Genomic DNA, 13,701 nt, shown 5'->3' on the forward strand with positions numbered 1-13,701 from the left:
AGATTATCTCAGACATCCTTTCCTCAACATTTTCAAAATTTGAGACACTAAAAATGGTGCCAACTCGGGATATAAAAAAATTTGACATTAGTAATCAAGATATTAAGTACCCTCACAAAATTTTATCAGATATTTTTGCATCTTTAATCACCATAATGATTGGAAATCATGTGGTACTATAGCAATACTCAATCTCCCTAGCAGTGAGAGAGACTGAACTAAAGGTTGGGAGATCAATAATGGATTATGTGACCCATCTCTCTCTATTACCTCTGCTAGCCGAGGTACGCTTGGTGTGCCACCTAAGCATGTTATCTTACACTGACAGCCCCCTTCTTGCTGAGTGAGCAGCTCAATATTTCTCAACTTATCAGGAATTACACCCAGAAAGGGTGAAATATAAGTATGAGCAATATAAGCATTTCTGATGACCTTACTCTTTCGAGGCAAACATATTATGGGGATGATAAATAGGAATCCTCTCTTTTCCCAACTTCAGATAATTCTCTAATAATGCTGTTCCCTCAAGCGGAAAGAATGTGTTTGGATTCAGCCATCTGGTCTAAGTGTGCTTAAGGAGATATCTCTGAGTGTGAGCTTGGGCTTATAGGAAAGGCCCAAGCCACTTCATAACTCCCAATTAAATAGTAAGGGCTTTGCTGGAGAGCATAATCAAGTAATTTTGGGAACTTCAAGCATTTCTGAACAACAGGATGAAGAGCTACATGAAAGGGAAGTGAGCCACATTATTTAGTTTTTAAATGTTTCCTTAAAAGCAGAACAAATAAAAAATAATCAACCAAGGGCAGTACTTTTCATATCTTTTTCACTTTCATTATCTAGCATTGTCAAAGCTGGTTACAGTTGATTAGATAGATAGATAGATAGATAGATAGATAGATAGATAATTACCAGATATCCTAACACCAGAAAAATGCTTTGGTCAGATTCATGGATTTATAATTTAAATAAAAACTTTGACTAATATAAAATAACTGCCTCTTATAAATAAATATGGGGGGGGCAAAGTAGGTTTATAGTTGTGAGTATAAAAAACACAGTTTATTATTGTATTATTACTTATTATATTTTCTATTGGAACAACTGTAAACCTACTTTTGTCCCATCATGTATACTAGTATATACTTCTTTTCTAAGCCTCCCAAATTATGGCTACTAAGTTAAACTTCACCAAACACCATTTTATTTTTTAATTATGCCACTTCTTTCTTCAAAAGTTAGTAGTAGTTTCTGGTCACCTACCATCTGACTTCTTCAAAATAGTGTTCAAACATCTCCATTAACTCCCCACATTTATCCTCTTCCTCCGTTCTCTGTTATTCTCTGCTTCTCTGCCCTGGAGCCCAGCAGCTCCACGCCCTTATCTCAACATCCTCGTTCCCGTCTCAGACTTCCACTCAAGAAGAGCCCCCTGTCCCCAACTTGGAATGCTTTCTAAATCCTCCTGTGAACGTCTCCCATGCATTTACTAGTATGAAAGATCCAGCTGAAGCCCTCCCTTCTCCAACATATCTTCTCTAAAACTCCTCAGCCCAAATTGGTGCTGTTTTTGATTTGTATGCCAAAGGACTCTGATATATTGTTTCTTATATATAAATCCCCTCATTGTCAATGGGGGAAAAAGGAGACATATGTAAAACTTTCAACAATAAAGAATTTTTTTAAAAAAATCCCCTAGTGTTTATATTTTTATCTCACCTCCCTTACTAACTTCTATATTCCATAATTAAAGTGAAAGGATCCTTTAAACATGTAATGCTCCTCAGACTCTGGCCACTTAGCCCCTCTTTGGGGAACTTTGTTGGAAGAATGTCTACACAGTTATTTATCATCAAGAATGAAAATTTTCATTCTACTTGTTTGATGCTCCCTTTAAAAGATTTACATTTTAGCCTGAAGAAATGGTTGTTCTTTGGCTGCAGTAACAGCCCCAATTCGAAACTATAACTAAAGAACCATACAGATAACTCATATACTAAAAACTCCGAGAGTTATAAAAATTCAGGTAATCTAAAGGTGCAGGCAGTCTCAATACTTTTTAATCATTCATTTTCTTTCCAAGTCCAGCATTCTATATAGGTTTATATCAGGGTGATAATCCCTGTTTTCCTCAAATTAAAATATATACTTGTATACTATATACATCAATATAGTCAAAAGAATCCTTACGCCAAAGCATACATAGTTCCTTTTAATTTCCATGTTGATAGAGAGAAGGTAACGTGGGTACAGCCAAGTGAGGTATGCAGTTCTGGGTAATTCGAGATATATTCTCCACCCTTCAATATTACTTTGACTCAATTACAGTTAATCCTGAAACTTTAAAAACATATGTCAATGATATATGAAATATGTTTCATATATTCCTCACTTACAGATGCCAAGATTCATTTAACATTTGTGACAAAAGCTACACTTCCCAAAATATGCTCAAAGACCACCATTTCGTTCAGACATAATTTTTTTCCTCCTTAAAATTGGTCAAGTACATTTTAAACTGGCAGAGTCATAAAGCAGCCCTCACCCCGGGAATTTTTGTATTTCAGCCATTGCCTGTAGGTAGAAAGCCTTCAGTTTATCAGTGGTTTTGAACCCTCACTGTGCATCAAAATCTCATGGGGCACATTAAGAAATACAGATATTAATTTTAAAATGAAGCAAAATTAAGAAAAATAACAATGCCTGAGCCCCACCACTAGAAATTCAGATTCAAGTTGTCTGATGGGAGGTCAGGTGGAGGGTATTTTTATTTGGAGGCTCCCTGGTGATCTTGAGAGACAGCCAGGGTTGAAAAGCAGTGTGGGTAATATTGATGCACTGGGTGATTCCCTGCATCCTGGTTGGTTAGATGCGGATGCCTGGCTGCCGCAGCTCTGGGACCTCCCAGGTAAACTGTGTGGTTGCCTAGTGAGGGGACAAATGTTCAGAGTTTCCTGGGAGACCACTTCTGAGACTGCCAGCTAAAGATGCTTTTTATATTACTTAGTTCATATTACCTCTATTTTTCCTTTTACTAAAGCAAGCAATTTTCCTTCATTACATACTCTTTTGCCTACTAATTATTTCAAGTTGCCTTCTCAACTAATCTATAGATTGTATTATTTTCTTTCCCCAGCCACACAGTAGCTTGATTGAATGACTATTTCAATAACCCTCTAAAATATTTCCTTGAGGGTGGGTATGAAGAGATAGGCAGAGAATGTTTTATCTTCAGGTAGTAAAATGACTCCCCTAAAGAGCAGAGTAAGGGTAAAATTGCAAAATACTGAAATATGGTAATTATACTATATTCCATTAAACTACACAGAATTATACATTAGTACACTTCCTTTTCCTGGTCTCAATTTAGAAAAATCAACTTTCAGAAACGTAGTATATGCATCATATGGTCAAAGCAACAACATTGTCCTGTGAGATACTGGGAATACTGTGGTACAAAGCCAGACAATGAGGACACTAGAAGCCAGTTGAGGTGGAGTATACCGATTATACGTGTGCACAAGCAAGTCTGGGTATAATACCATGACGCAATATGTCAAATGTTCATAGACATAGATGCTGAAACGTAATTAAACTTTCCCTCTCCCTCCAGTGATTCTTTCCAGTTTAAAATCTCATACTTTAAATTCTAGCAAGTATTTAGAAGGTTCTTCATAATTTATTTTCTTCTCAAGAATAAAATTACACTTTTGAAGAATAAATATAGTCTTCTTGTCAATAGCTAGATGTTTCCCTCCGAATTCATACTCAAAGGTCTAAACACTGGCAAATCTCTCTAAGGAACACCATTTTTAATGCAATAAAGTAGATTTCCAGTTGTCTACATGACGCCTTAGGATGAATGTTTTACATTTTTCTATCACTTCAATTATGTTGTAAAAAAAAATTTGAAGTACTTCAATATAAATGAAAAAATGTACAACAGTTTTCACCAAAACACATCGCCATCCTTATTGCCCCCAACTAGGGTCATTCTTATCATCATTCCACCCATAAAAGCACTGAATAACCAATTCTACTTTCTGTACTTGATAAACCAGTCTCATTGAGGTGTAAACTGACAAAAATAATCACTTTTTCAAAAACATAAAATTTCCAGCTTTACCTTATTAAAATGAAAACTCAGAGAGCATTTCTTTTATCCCTATTGCTCCTCTCACCATGCACGTCTGTCCCACCAACCCACCCCCCTCCAAAAAAGTGCTGAACACTGTCTGGGCCTGTGAATACATTTTTTATTCATTGCACAAATGAATGATCTAAGAGCTATTAAGAAAGAAGAATGTAATCCCTGTGTAGAGAACTAGAGGGTTTCCTTGACAACAACAAAAAGACAGCAGGGAATGCCCATGTGTTCTATGAATATGCAAGGAGAGGCTAGGCCCAGTACCTGCAAAAATTCATAAAGAATTCAGAAAAAGCTCTTTTTCTCTGTAAAAAAAAAATATGGAATTGGTAGTTATTAAAATCACAAGCCCATTTTTCACACATGAAAAAGCTAATGAATTGTATGTGTCGGTCCTATAGAATCAAAATGATATTAAAATACTATATTATAATAAGGGCTACAGCTGCTTCTGATCTGCACCCTCCTGGCATCACCCACACAGACACTGTCCATAGAGGATTAAAATGCTAACAAGCTCCTGCAGTCAAGCAGATACTGCCATATAATTACAGTTGGCTCCCCCAGGAATAAAGCATATTGGATTTTAACTCGCTTTGTACCTATTTAGTACAAGACAGTCTAAATTTTCCTATATTTAGAAGTTCAGCATAAAGTAATTCCTAAAGCTGAGAGGGGGCTAATTTGCGCTCCGTGGTTCTCTTGTGCCAGGCACGGTGCTTGCAGCAGCATTCTCAGGGGAGTCACCTCTGAACGATGTAAGCAATATGTAAGCATAATTTTCAACAGGGAAACCGAGCAAAGTAAGTTCTAATTTAGTGGCAAATTATCTTACTTAATATCTCATTGATTTTTAATATCATTACATTAATAATTGTATGTATTTTGATATTTATATCATTTGAGTTTAGTACTGACTTTACACTTGCCTTACACTCAGATTTAGAATAATATAAATGATAAAATGAGGGAGGGGAAAAAAAACAATCTGACGAGACAAATAACATCAAGCTGGCCTGATAAATAGTATGTAGTTTATATGAACTTGTTAAAAAAAAAACACAAAACACTAATAAGCCACCTATTTTAAGGCTATAACTGTGAGCATTTGCATAATAATGTTTGCATATTTCCAAGGTATTTTTGATTTAAAGATACCAGTATATCATTGTTTTAAAAAACATTCACAGTTCTGTTACACCAACTTGTGACATTTCAGATGATTTAGAAAAAAAAAAGCATTCTTTAAAAAATAAAATAAAAGCCCAGAATTGAAGGAACTCTTCCTACACCATTAAACCCTGTAAACTTCATACATGTTCACAAAGAAAACCTTTTAATAATTTTTCAAAATGCAGGTGTGCAAATTACTCCTGAAATAGACAGGAGTCATGTTTTCAGTATCCCCCAAACCACTGTTAAATACACCCCATAGCATTTTTCAGCTCATAAAACTTTTATGAGCTGAAAAGTTCCTTCAGATTTTTTAACTGCTAACTCTAGCTGCCCTCTGGCAACAGCACCCTAAGTTGCTATTAAGATCCATTTGAACAAATATAACATAAACATGTCCTGAGTAGCATGTTTTGTTTCATAGTAGTAAAAAAAATATAAAGATTTATAAGATTTGCTGAGTGCAGAAAAAAATTATGAATGTCTTGGTTGAGTGTAGCATGGGTGGTATTTTTGCTTACTTGGATATACAGTATACTTAGAGGTTGAGTCTATGTTTGTGAATAGATTTATACAAGTTCATACATATACCAAGGATTTTCCAGTCTGGAAAAATGTGCCTTGATACATAAAAAGGTTGCTTTTTTAGGCACATATGTATTTTTTCTTTGTTAATGTACACCTGCCTTAGAACTCATTAATTTAACATCTGCTTTAGGGCTTTCCCTTGCCAAAGTTCAAAATGCTTGAAAAATTAAGTTTCTCATAGGAAACAAATAAAAGTAAGCAGTTGTATCTGAGCTAACCTCATTGTCTTAATAAGGCAATAAATAATGCTCTTAGTCACAAAGAGAATGGCATATATAAACTATACAAAAATAATAAAGGGGGGGAGAGGAGAGAGAGGGGGAGAGAGAGAGAGAAGGAGGGATGAAACTAGGTAGATATAGGCTCACCCCACGCACCCACCCATCCGCGCTGACCCTGAAATCCTGTCCTGATTAAGATAACCAAGTAATCTCTTTCCCCAGAGTTTTCTGACCATTTGTTCTCAGTGCTGAACAAAAATTAATTTTAAGACAAATCTTGGTCCCATGCCTTAAAAGTGGAAGAAAGAAAAGGAACACCGAGTCATGTCTCCCGTACCCAGCTAAATTAAGTTCACTAGTCAAATATAAATATGCACCTTTGTATAAATGGCTGCTGGTGAGGTTACTAGACCCTCCATTTCGAGTAACTGTTTATAGACTTAGATTTTTTTTTTTCTGCAACTGCCAATTCTTCCAGGGAGATGGGGTTTCACTTTTCCATTTTTGTAATTTGATCACTCTAACTTTAACACAGTTTCCCATTTAGAAGACTTTTTTAAATGTAGAACATTCTTTACTGTTTTCTAGATTATTTGATTCAACTTAATATCTACACTAACCAAAAAGGAACATAAATTGGGAAAAACTGCTGTATAGTCAGTCATTCACTAAGTGTTGACAGTAGCTCCTTTTCATTTCTCTTCACTTCCTATTCATACCTTCTTTTCAGTTTTCCAAGCCTACTAACAGCAATCCTCATTCCCTCTACTTGGCAACTCATCTTCTCTCTCCAACTCCAGTTCCCAGAGGCAGGAAAGGAATGTAGGAAATAAGCTATGACCTCCAAGAAATAGCATTGTCAGTAGGAAAATAATGCTCCAATCCTGGCCTCTTTCAACTGTATTAGAAAGTGAAGATTAACTTCAATACTCTGGGAACGTATTCCCTTCTCTTCTATTTACTGTCCCGGCAAGGGCTTGCACACTGAGAAAATTCTGGACCGCAGAGCTGTGAAGACAGTAGAACTGTAAAATCTCCATCTACAGAGCTGAGGTGACAACAGAGTTACCTGTTTGTTCCCAAAAAGTGCCCTCCTGAGAACTCTAATGAAGATAGAATCACTCTTAAGAAAAATAACACCCTGAGGGAACTATCTCAACAGTAAGAGAACACACCACATTCTTCTAGTCTGACTTCCCAGAGCCATGTCAAGCAAAAACGAGTAGTTATTCATTTCATTCACATATTAACACTAGAATATAGCAACTTAACTAAAATCAAGGATCTTGACTCCTAACTTAGAAAGAGACAAACAAACTTGATCTATTGAACTGTGTAGTCTAAAATCAGCTTACCAAAATTAAATGATGGTGTGGTTTTTAGAAAGGAGCACCGTATGTTTGATAATGAAAATTGCAAGTATTAATCAATATTTTTTTAAAAAAAACAAAACAGCTTTTAAACATTTCCCCAGAGAAATAAATAAGCAAAATATAAGGCATTCCTACAGATGAAACAATTAAATCATAAAATAATAACATGATAACCTGGTTTTAGGAAACAGAGATAATGCTGCCATAGCCATCTTCTGAAATGATATTTGATACAATGAGTTATAGCAATTCCTAGAACTGAGCCAGATTGTATTTGTTCTAAATATTTAAAGCCTCATTAAAATACCCAAGGACAACAACTTGAAAACATTTGGAACTTGCATAAAATAACATTTAAGCAGCAGACTTTTACTCACCCCTCAAGTCATATAATAAAGAAAAACCATAGCAAACCTTTAGATGTCTTTTTGTCAGCCCTAGGAATGTGAAAAGGGTTTTTAGCTGTCCACAATGTAAGTACTGAAGGTTAATAGTTAAAGACCAATGGAATGTTAACACAGTCTAGTACTACATTGAGTAGTAATGCATGGAAAGACACTGAAATTAACACACTTTGTTCTGCATGTTCTGAAGTGATGTAACGGAATGGTTTGGTTATATTAGATGACAAAGCAGGGCTTCTTATAACCTTTAAAATAAAACTGTATCTAACATTCTTCCAAATTCTTTAACATATTCTTCCAATGCTTGTACAAATATGTGAAGCTAAAACACAGAACTTTTTCACACTCCAGTTATCTTCTAATGGCAGCATTTGGTATGTTGACTTTTTTTCCAAAAGAAATTTTCAAGATCAAATGCTGATTGCCTTGACTGGTATGTCTAAAAAGCAAAGACTTACCTGTCTTGTTTTCTCTGACCTCAATAATATAAATATTTATGTCAGGGTGGAATTTTGTCCCCGTCGGGGGTTCTGGAGTGGAAAGTGCCTGAGGACGGAAGGCCTCTTTGCCTTCCACAGTGGGTGGTCTTGTTGGCTGTGTGACAGGAGGAGGACTTGAAGTTGTGAAATACTCTCTATCGATATCGGTTTCCATTTCCTTATCCTCAAGGGTAGTGGGAGGAACACGTGATGTTGATTCTGCAATGATTACCATGTCACTGGTTGTCTCTTCACCGGGTTCTCTGTCGATGAGGGGAGGTTTCTCAGTGGGTGCTGAAGAGGGCTTGATTGCTGAAGTTGTGTGAAGTCTGTCTACTGAACTGAAGGCGGTAGTCATCTCACTTGGAACTGTGGCTTCAATTGTTGAAAATTCTGGGAGTTCTGTGGCTTTGGGCTTTTCGAATAATCCTGAACCTAACTCAATATAATCTAAGGATGTTTTCTCTCTTTCCTCAGTAGTGGCTTCTTCTATAAGCTGGGTAACACTGGTGCTTAAAGGCGATATAACTCCCCTTGGACTAGTACCTTCTGTTTCATATTTTTGTTCAGCCCCCGGACTTAAAAATACTGTTGGCCCCATGCTTGGTGTTAGCCTTACCACTTCATCTGTTTTTGCTTTGTGCTCAGTGTCAGCACCGGGTAGATAAGACAGAGTGTGCTCAACTTTTCCAATTGGAGTTGTTTCTAAAATTGGGACTCTCTCAGAACTCGTCACCCATCTGTCTTCAGAAACAGTATATGCTGACCCATCACTGTCGTGTTCATCCAAAGGTAGTGTTGCCTCCTTGGCTGTGCCAGCTGTAGAACCGAGGGCAGGAACTGGTTTTTCTGGAGTCTGATCTTTCCAAGGAAATTCTTCCTGAGTTGTTCTCAGTGCCATTTCTGTTGTTGTTCTTATAGTTTCAGGAGAAATTGTTGCTTCCAGGTGAGTCTGATCAATGGCATGGATGTCTTGAGAGGGTTCACCTAGAACTTCACCTTCTGATGGAACAGAAGGTACCAACACTCCCCATTCTGTCTTGGGAATTACAGAAAGAGGAACAGTATGGGAAGTGCTTACATAAGTAGACTCCTGGGTGCTACTATAATTAACGAATGTTGATCCTTCCATATCTGAAGTGGGTGCAAATTGAGGGACAGTAGATACAGGCTCAGAGACATCCATATCTTCTGCTGTATCCAAAGCACTTCCTTCTACAGTTGCATGAGCAGCTCGATCTTCCATGCTTGTGACAGGGGGAACTCTTTCTTCAGCTGTAGAATCCCTCAAAGTTGACTTTTCTGTAATGCCAGTTGATGTAGTTGGTTGAAATCTAATTGTGAATTTCCCGTGGTCTGTTGAGTCTTCTTCAGTAAACTTCTCTAATGGCATTTGAGTACTATCTGGGATAAGAGTAAACTCATCTCCTCCATCCTGAGTGAAACCTGGGATTTCTTCATCCTTTCCACTCACTCCTGTAGTGGTGAGTAAGGCCGGGGGCAATTTTGGAGAACGTGCATGTTCTGTGGACTCTGACGGCTCTGCGGTTATATTATCTTCATCCCATGACCATTTTGATACAGTGACTACCTCCACACTTGAAGTGCTGTGGGTTGAATGCACTGTTGTAATACCCTCATCATACTTTGGAGTGTCTTGATAGTCATCTGTTTCTAATCCAACTGGAGTTCTTGTAAAGTCTTCCTCCACATCTCTTGCCGCTGTTGGCACAACGCTTAGCTTTGCTGTTGTCAGTGCTGGTGAATCAAAGGATTTGGTCATTTCCACCAAAGACTCTGAGGAAGCTGTAGAGAACTTCATTCCAGAGAAGTCTTCTTCCTCCATTTTTCCTATAAATGGGTCGATGGTGACCTTTTCCTGTATTTCATCATTGGTATAAGTATCCGTTCTCAATGCTGGCATTAGTTGACTGGGGGTGGTGTCTTCTGAAGTCTTTGACACTGTAATGACTTCAGGTATTTGGCTGAAGACCAAGGTGCTCTGGTCAGATCTAACTGTAGATGATCTGTCTTCACCACCATCACCAGCTTCTCCCAAGGTGAGATAGCGGGTTGTGGTCACTAATTCAGAAGTAGTGCTTACTCTTTTCTTTTCAGTTTTGGATTCCAGGGTCATTGTTGTAGATACAAAAGGTGTTTCGGTTACAGAGAATTCTGTGGAAGGCATGTGCTTTGAGATTTCCATAGCAGTTACCAAGGGACCCACTTCTATTTGTTCAATCTGTGTAACTGATTCTTGTGTTGGCATGTATTCCATGACACCATTCCATGAATCAGTAGCATGACGGGAGGTGACGGTTGTACTTTGGGGCTCTGCTTCCTTAATTTCAGATATGGTATCCCCAGGAGGTGGGGGTGAATCAGTGGCTGATCTGTGTGTGACCACTGGAGACTGAGCTGTGGATTTCTGTTCAAAATTGGCTATGTTTCCCACAGCAGGGAACTCTGTTGTAACGACAGATAAGTCAGTGGTTAAAGGGGTGATTGGTGTAGTTCTGTCGGGTACCATTTGCAGTTCTTTGGATAAACTGTGAGATGCAGTTTCTGTAAGGATATTCAGATCGATGGTTGTAGTCTCTGATATATTCTGTTTGGCTAGAAAATAATTTCAAAGAGTTGATTAGACAAGGCACTAATAAAAAGTTGCACGTCCAGTGTTTGTTAAATGCTGCTGTGTATTTTGGGGTGACCCAAATGTGTTTTGTGGTGGAGGGGAATCTAAAAACTATACTTAAATTAACCCAAAAGGCAACTGAACATTTAATAGTCACCAATGGATCACTTGTTTTATAGTGTAAGGGTTTATCACTGCTTTTACCCAGAGGTATGAATGGTTCTTGGTTAAGGAAAATGAGTATTATCTACTTTTAAAATATGGAGATGTCCAAAAAAATACATGAATGCAGAGTTTGGAAATAGTAGATGGATGATTTATCAGAAACTACATCAGCAACTTGAAGCCTAGTAGGAGAACTTAATGTTATTCTTCTGGAAGCTTCTGTGCCCTGCCTCTAGGTTTCTCCCTCCTTCTCAGGCTGCCGTGACTCAGGGGAGAGGGAGTGCCTCAGATTGCAAAACAACCAAAAGCCACATCAAATGTCCCCAAGTTACACATAAACTATTACATTGTCCATAATGCGGAGGGGTTTCATAAAAACAGGATATTAAACTTTTTAAAACCACTCTTCACTTGATTCCAGGTGTTGGACATTTGTCTTCCTCCTCCTTTCAACTCTAGCGGAGCCTCGTTCTAATAAACAATAAAATGTTTTTGGCAGAGGTTACTTGGCATTTGTTGTATTTCTACATTTTGTTCTAATGTTCTACACAATGTGCTTGTAACTCTTAAAGGTCTTGGTTCCAGGGTTACTTTAGCATGAAACACAAATGTAGAACAGGAAGTAAAGTACCCACATGATATATTTTAGTTCTGTAATTACAAATCACTGGAAACAACTCTGAGCATCGAAAGAATAGGCTCAGGCAATAAAAAGTAACATGTCATCAGAAAACGCTACATTAGAAGGCATCCAGATTTACAGAGAATGGTTTGGCCTGCTTAAAGACATTTAAATTGTGTGTAACAGCGACAGTGTTGGAGACAAGATTCCTTCTCAACATAGAGGGAAAGCAGCTTAACACAGAAAGATTCTGAGTTGCCTTAGCAGGTATGGCTCAGTGGATAGGGTGTCGGCCTGCAGGTTCAATTCCGGTCAAGGTCACATGCCTGGGTTGTGGACTCTATCCCCATTAGGGGGCATGCAGGAGGCAGCCAATCAATGATGCTCTCTCATCATTGATATTTCTATCTCTCTCTTCCTCTCCCTTCTTCTCTGAAATTGATAAAATACATTTTTAAAAAAAAGAAAGATTAGATTCTGGGTTATTTGTGTGCTGCTTGTTTTTTCAAATTCAGACTTTCAAAAGTCAAAAATTAGTTGCCACTAGACTCAGAAGGAACTGTTCTGAGAAAACCTTAGTCATTGGTTTGCTATATCTTGTACAACTTAAAACTAGTTGTATGGGTAATGCCTGTTCCCCCTGATAAGAGTTGTAATATCTGTAGTATTTATAATATCTTGTGTCTTACTCTTAATCCCAAAACAGGAGTCCTTGGAAAATGAAATTGTATATCTTTGGGCTCCATCTAGTCTGTCAAAATGTAATGATATTAGATCAGTGAAACTGTTCTAATACTAGAATGGTAAATACATGTCATTATATATTTGTCCAAACTATAAAATGTACAGCACAGAAAGTGAACTTGGATGTAACCTATAGACTGTGAGTGATTATGATGTGACATGTGGGTCTGCAACTGTAACAAATGTAAGGGGAATGCTAATAACGGGGGAGGTGGTGCCTGTGGGGGCAGGGGGTATATGCTGTGAACCTAAAACTGCTCTAAAAATAAATTCTATTTTAAAAATTTAATGATAAAATGATGTCATTTTGTTGTAAATCAGACTTCAGCTATAATAGCCCAGATTAATCAACTTTATAATAAAAACTTGGTGACTATATTACAGTGCATTTAAACAATCTTTAAAGTCTGTCACTAGTTATCCTTCTATAGTAAAACAAAACTAACTTTAAAAACAGAATTGAACTCTTCAAAATATATGAAATATCCTTTTTCTCCTTTACTTATTTTTAAAGAAAAGCTCTTTCTACATTCATTTATTGGAAGAAGCTTTAATCTATTTTGATTGACATGAGTAACTTAAGGAGCCAAAGCGTAGTTGACTGTTTTTCTTTTGATTCAATTCTCTATAGCCCCTGAAATTCCATCACTGTTACCTCATTTAACTGCCAAATATAATTTTTGTCTTATAACCACATTCTTTGGGAAAATAGTAAAATGTACATTCAAAGAAAGTTACCATGGAAACATAATATAAACACTTACTACACTGCATATTAGAAAAAAATTAATCATATTATTAACAACAATAAAGGTAATTTAGCTTTTTCCCTCTGAGTATTTCATGGCTGATGAGATTAATTTAACAAGAGGCGATAACTGCATTAGGGCCAAACAGAGCCTGTGAATCAGGTCTCCTTAGGTTCCAGCCCAAGGTCTGTGCTAGCAACTTCCACAATGCTACGAAAACACTTTTTGCAGTGTTTGAAAATGAAGGACTCGTTTAAAAAACTAACTATGTCATTGTCACTTATTACGATATCATTTGGTGTTGGCTTCTTTTAGTCCCGGAACACAGTGAAGTGAGTCTGAGAGAATCCCCCCTACAAAGCCAGGATTTATGTGATTAAAAAAAAAAAAAGTTTTCAATA

General features: G+C 37.2%; 1 protein-coding gene across 3 annotated transcripts in view; it reads right to left on the bottom strand.

Annotated features, from left to right (window-relative positions):
- VCAN (versican) overlaps positions 1 to 13,701 on the bottom strand; it is a 103,701-nt gene that overhangs the window by 47,442 nt on the left and 42,558 nt on the right. The window contains exon 7 of one of the 3 annotated variants that reach the window (XM_079800233.1): positions 8,365 to 11,001. The exons of the other annotated variants lie outside the window; for them this stretch is intronic. Within the exon in view, the coding sequence (XP_079656359.1) occupies positions 8,365 to 11,001 (2,637 nt within the window). The remainder of the gene's footprint in view (positions 1 to 8,364; positions 11,002 to 13,701) is intronic. 3 annotated transcript variants of the gene reach the window in all.

This window comes from Cnephaeus nilssonii, assembly GCF_951640355.1.
Source record: "Cnephaeus nilssonii genome assembly, chromosome: 2".
Taxonomy (NCBI): Eukaryota; Metazoa; Chordata; class Mammalia; order Chiroptera; family Vespertilionidae; genus Cnephaeus; species Cnephaeus nilssonii.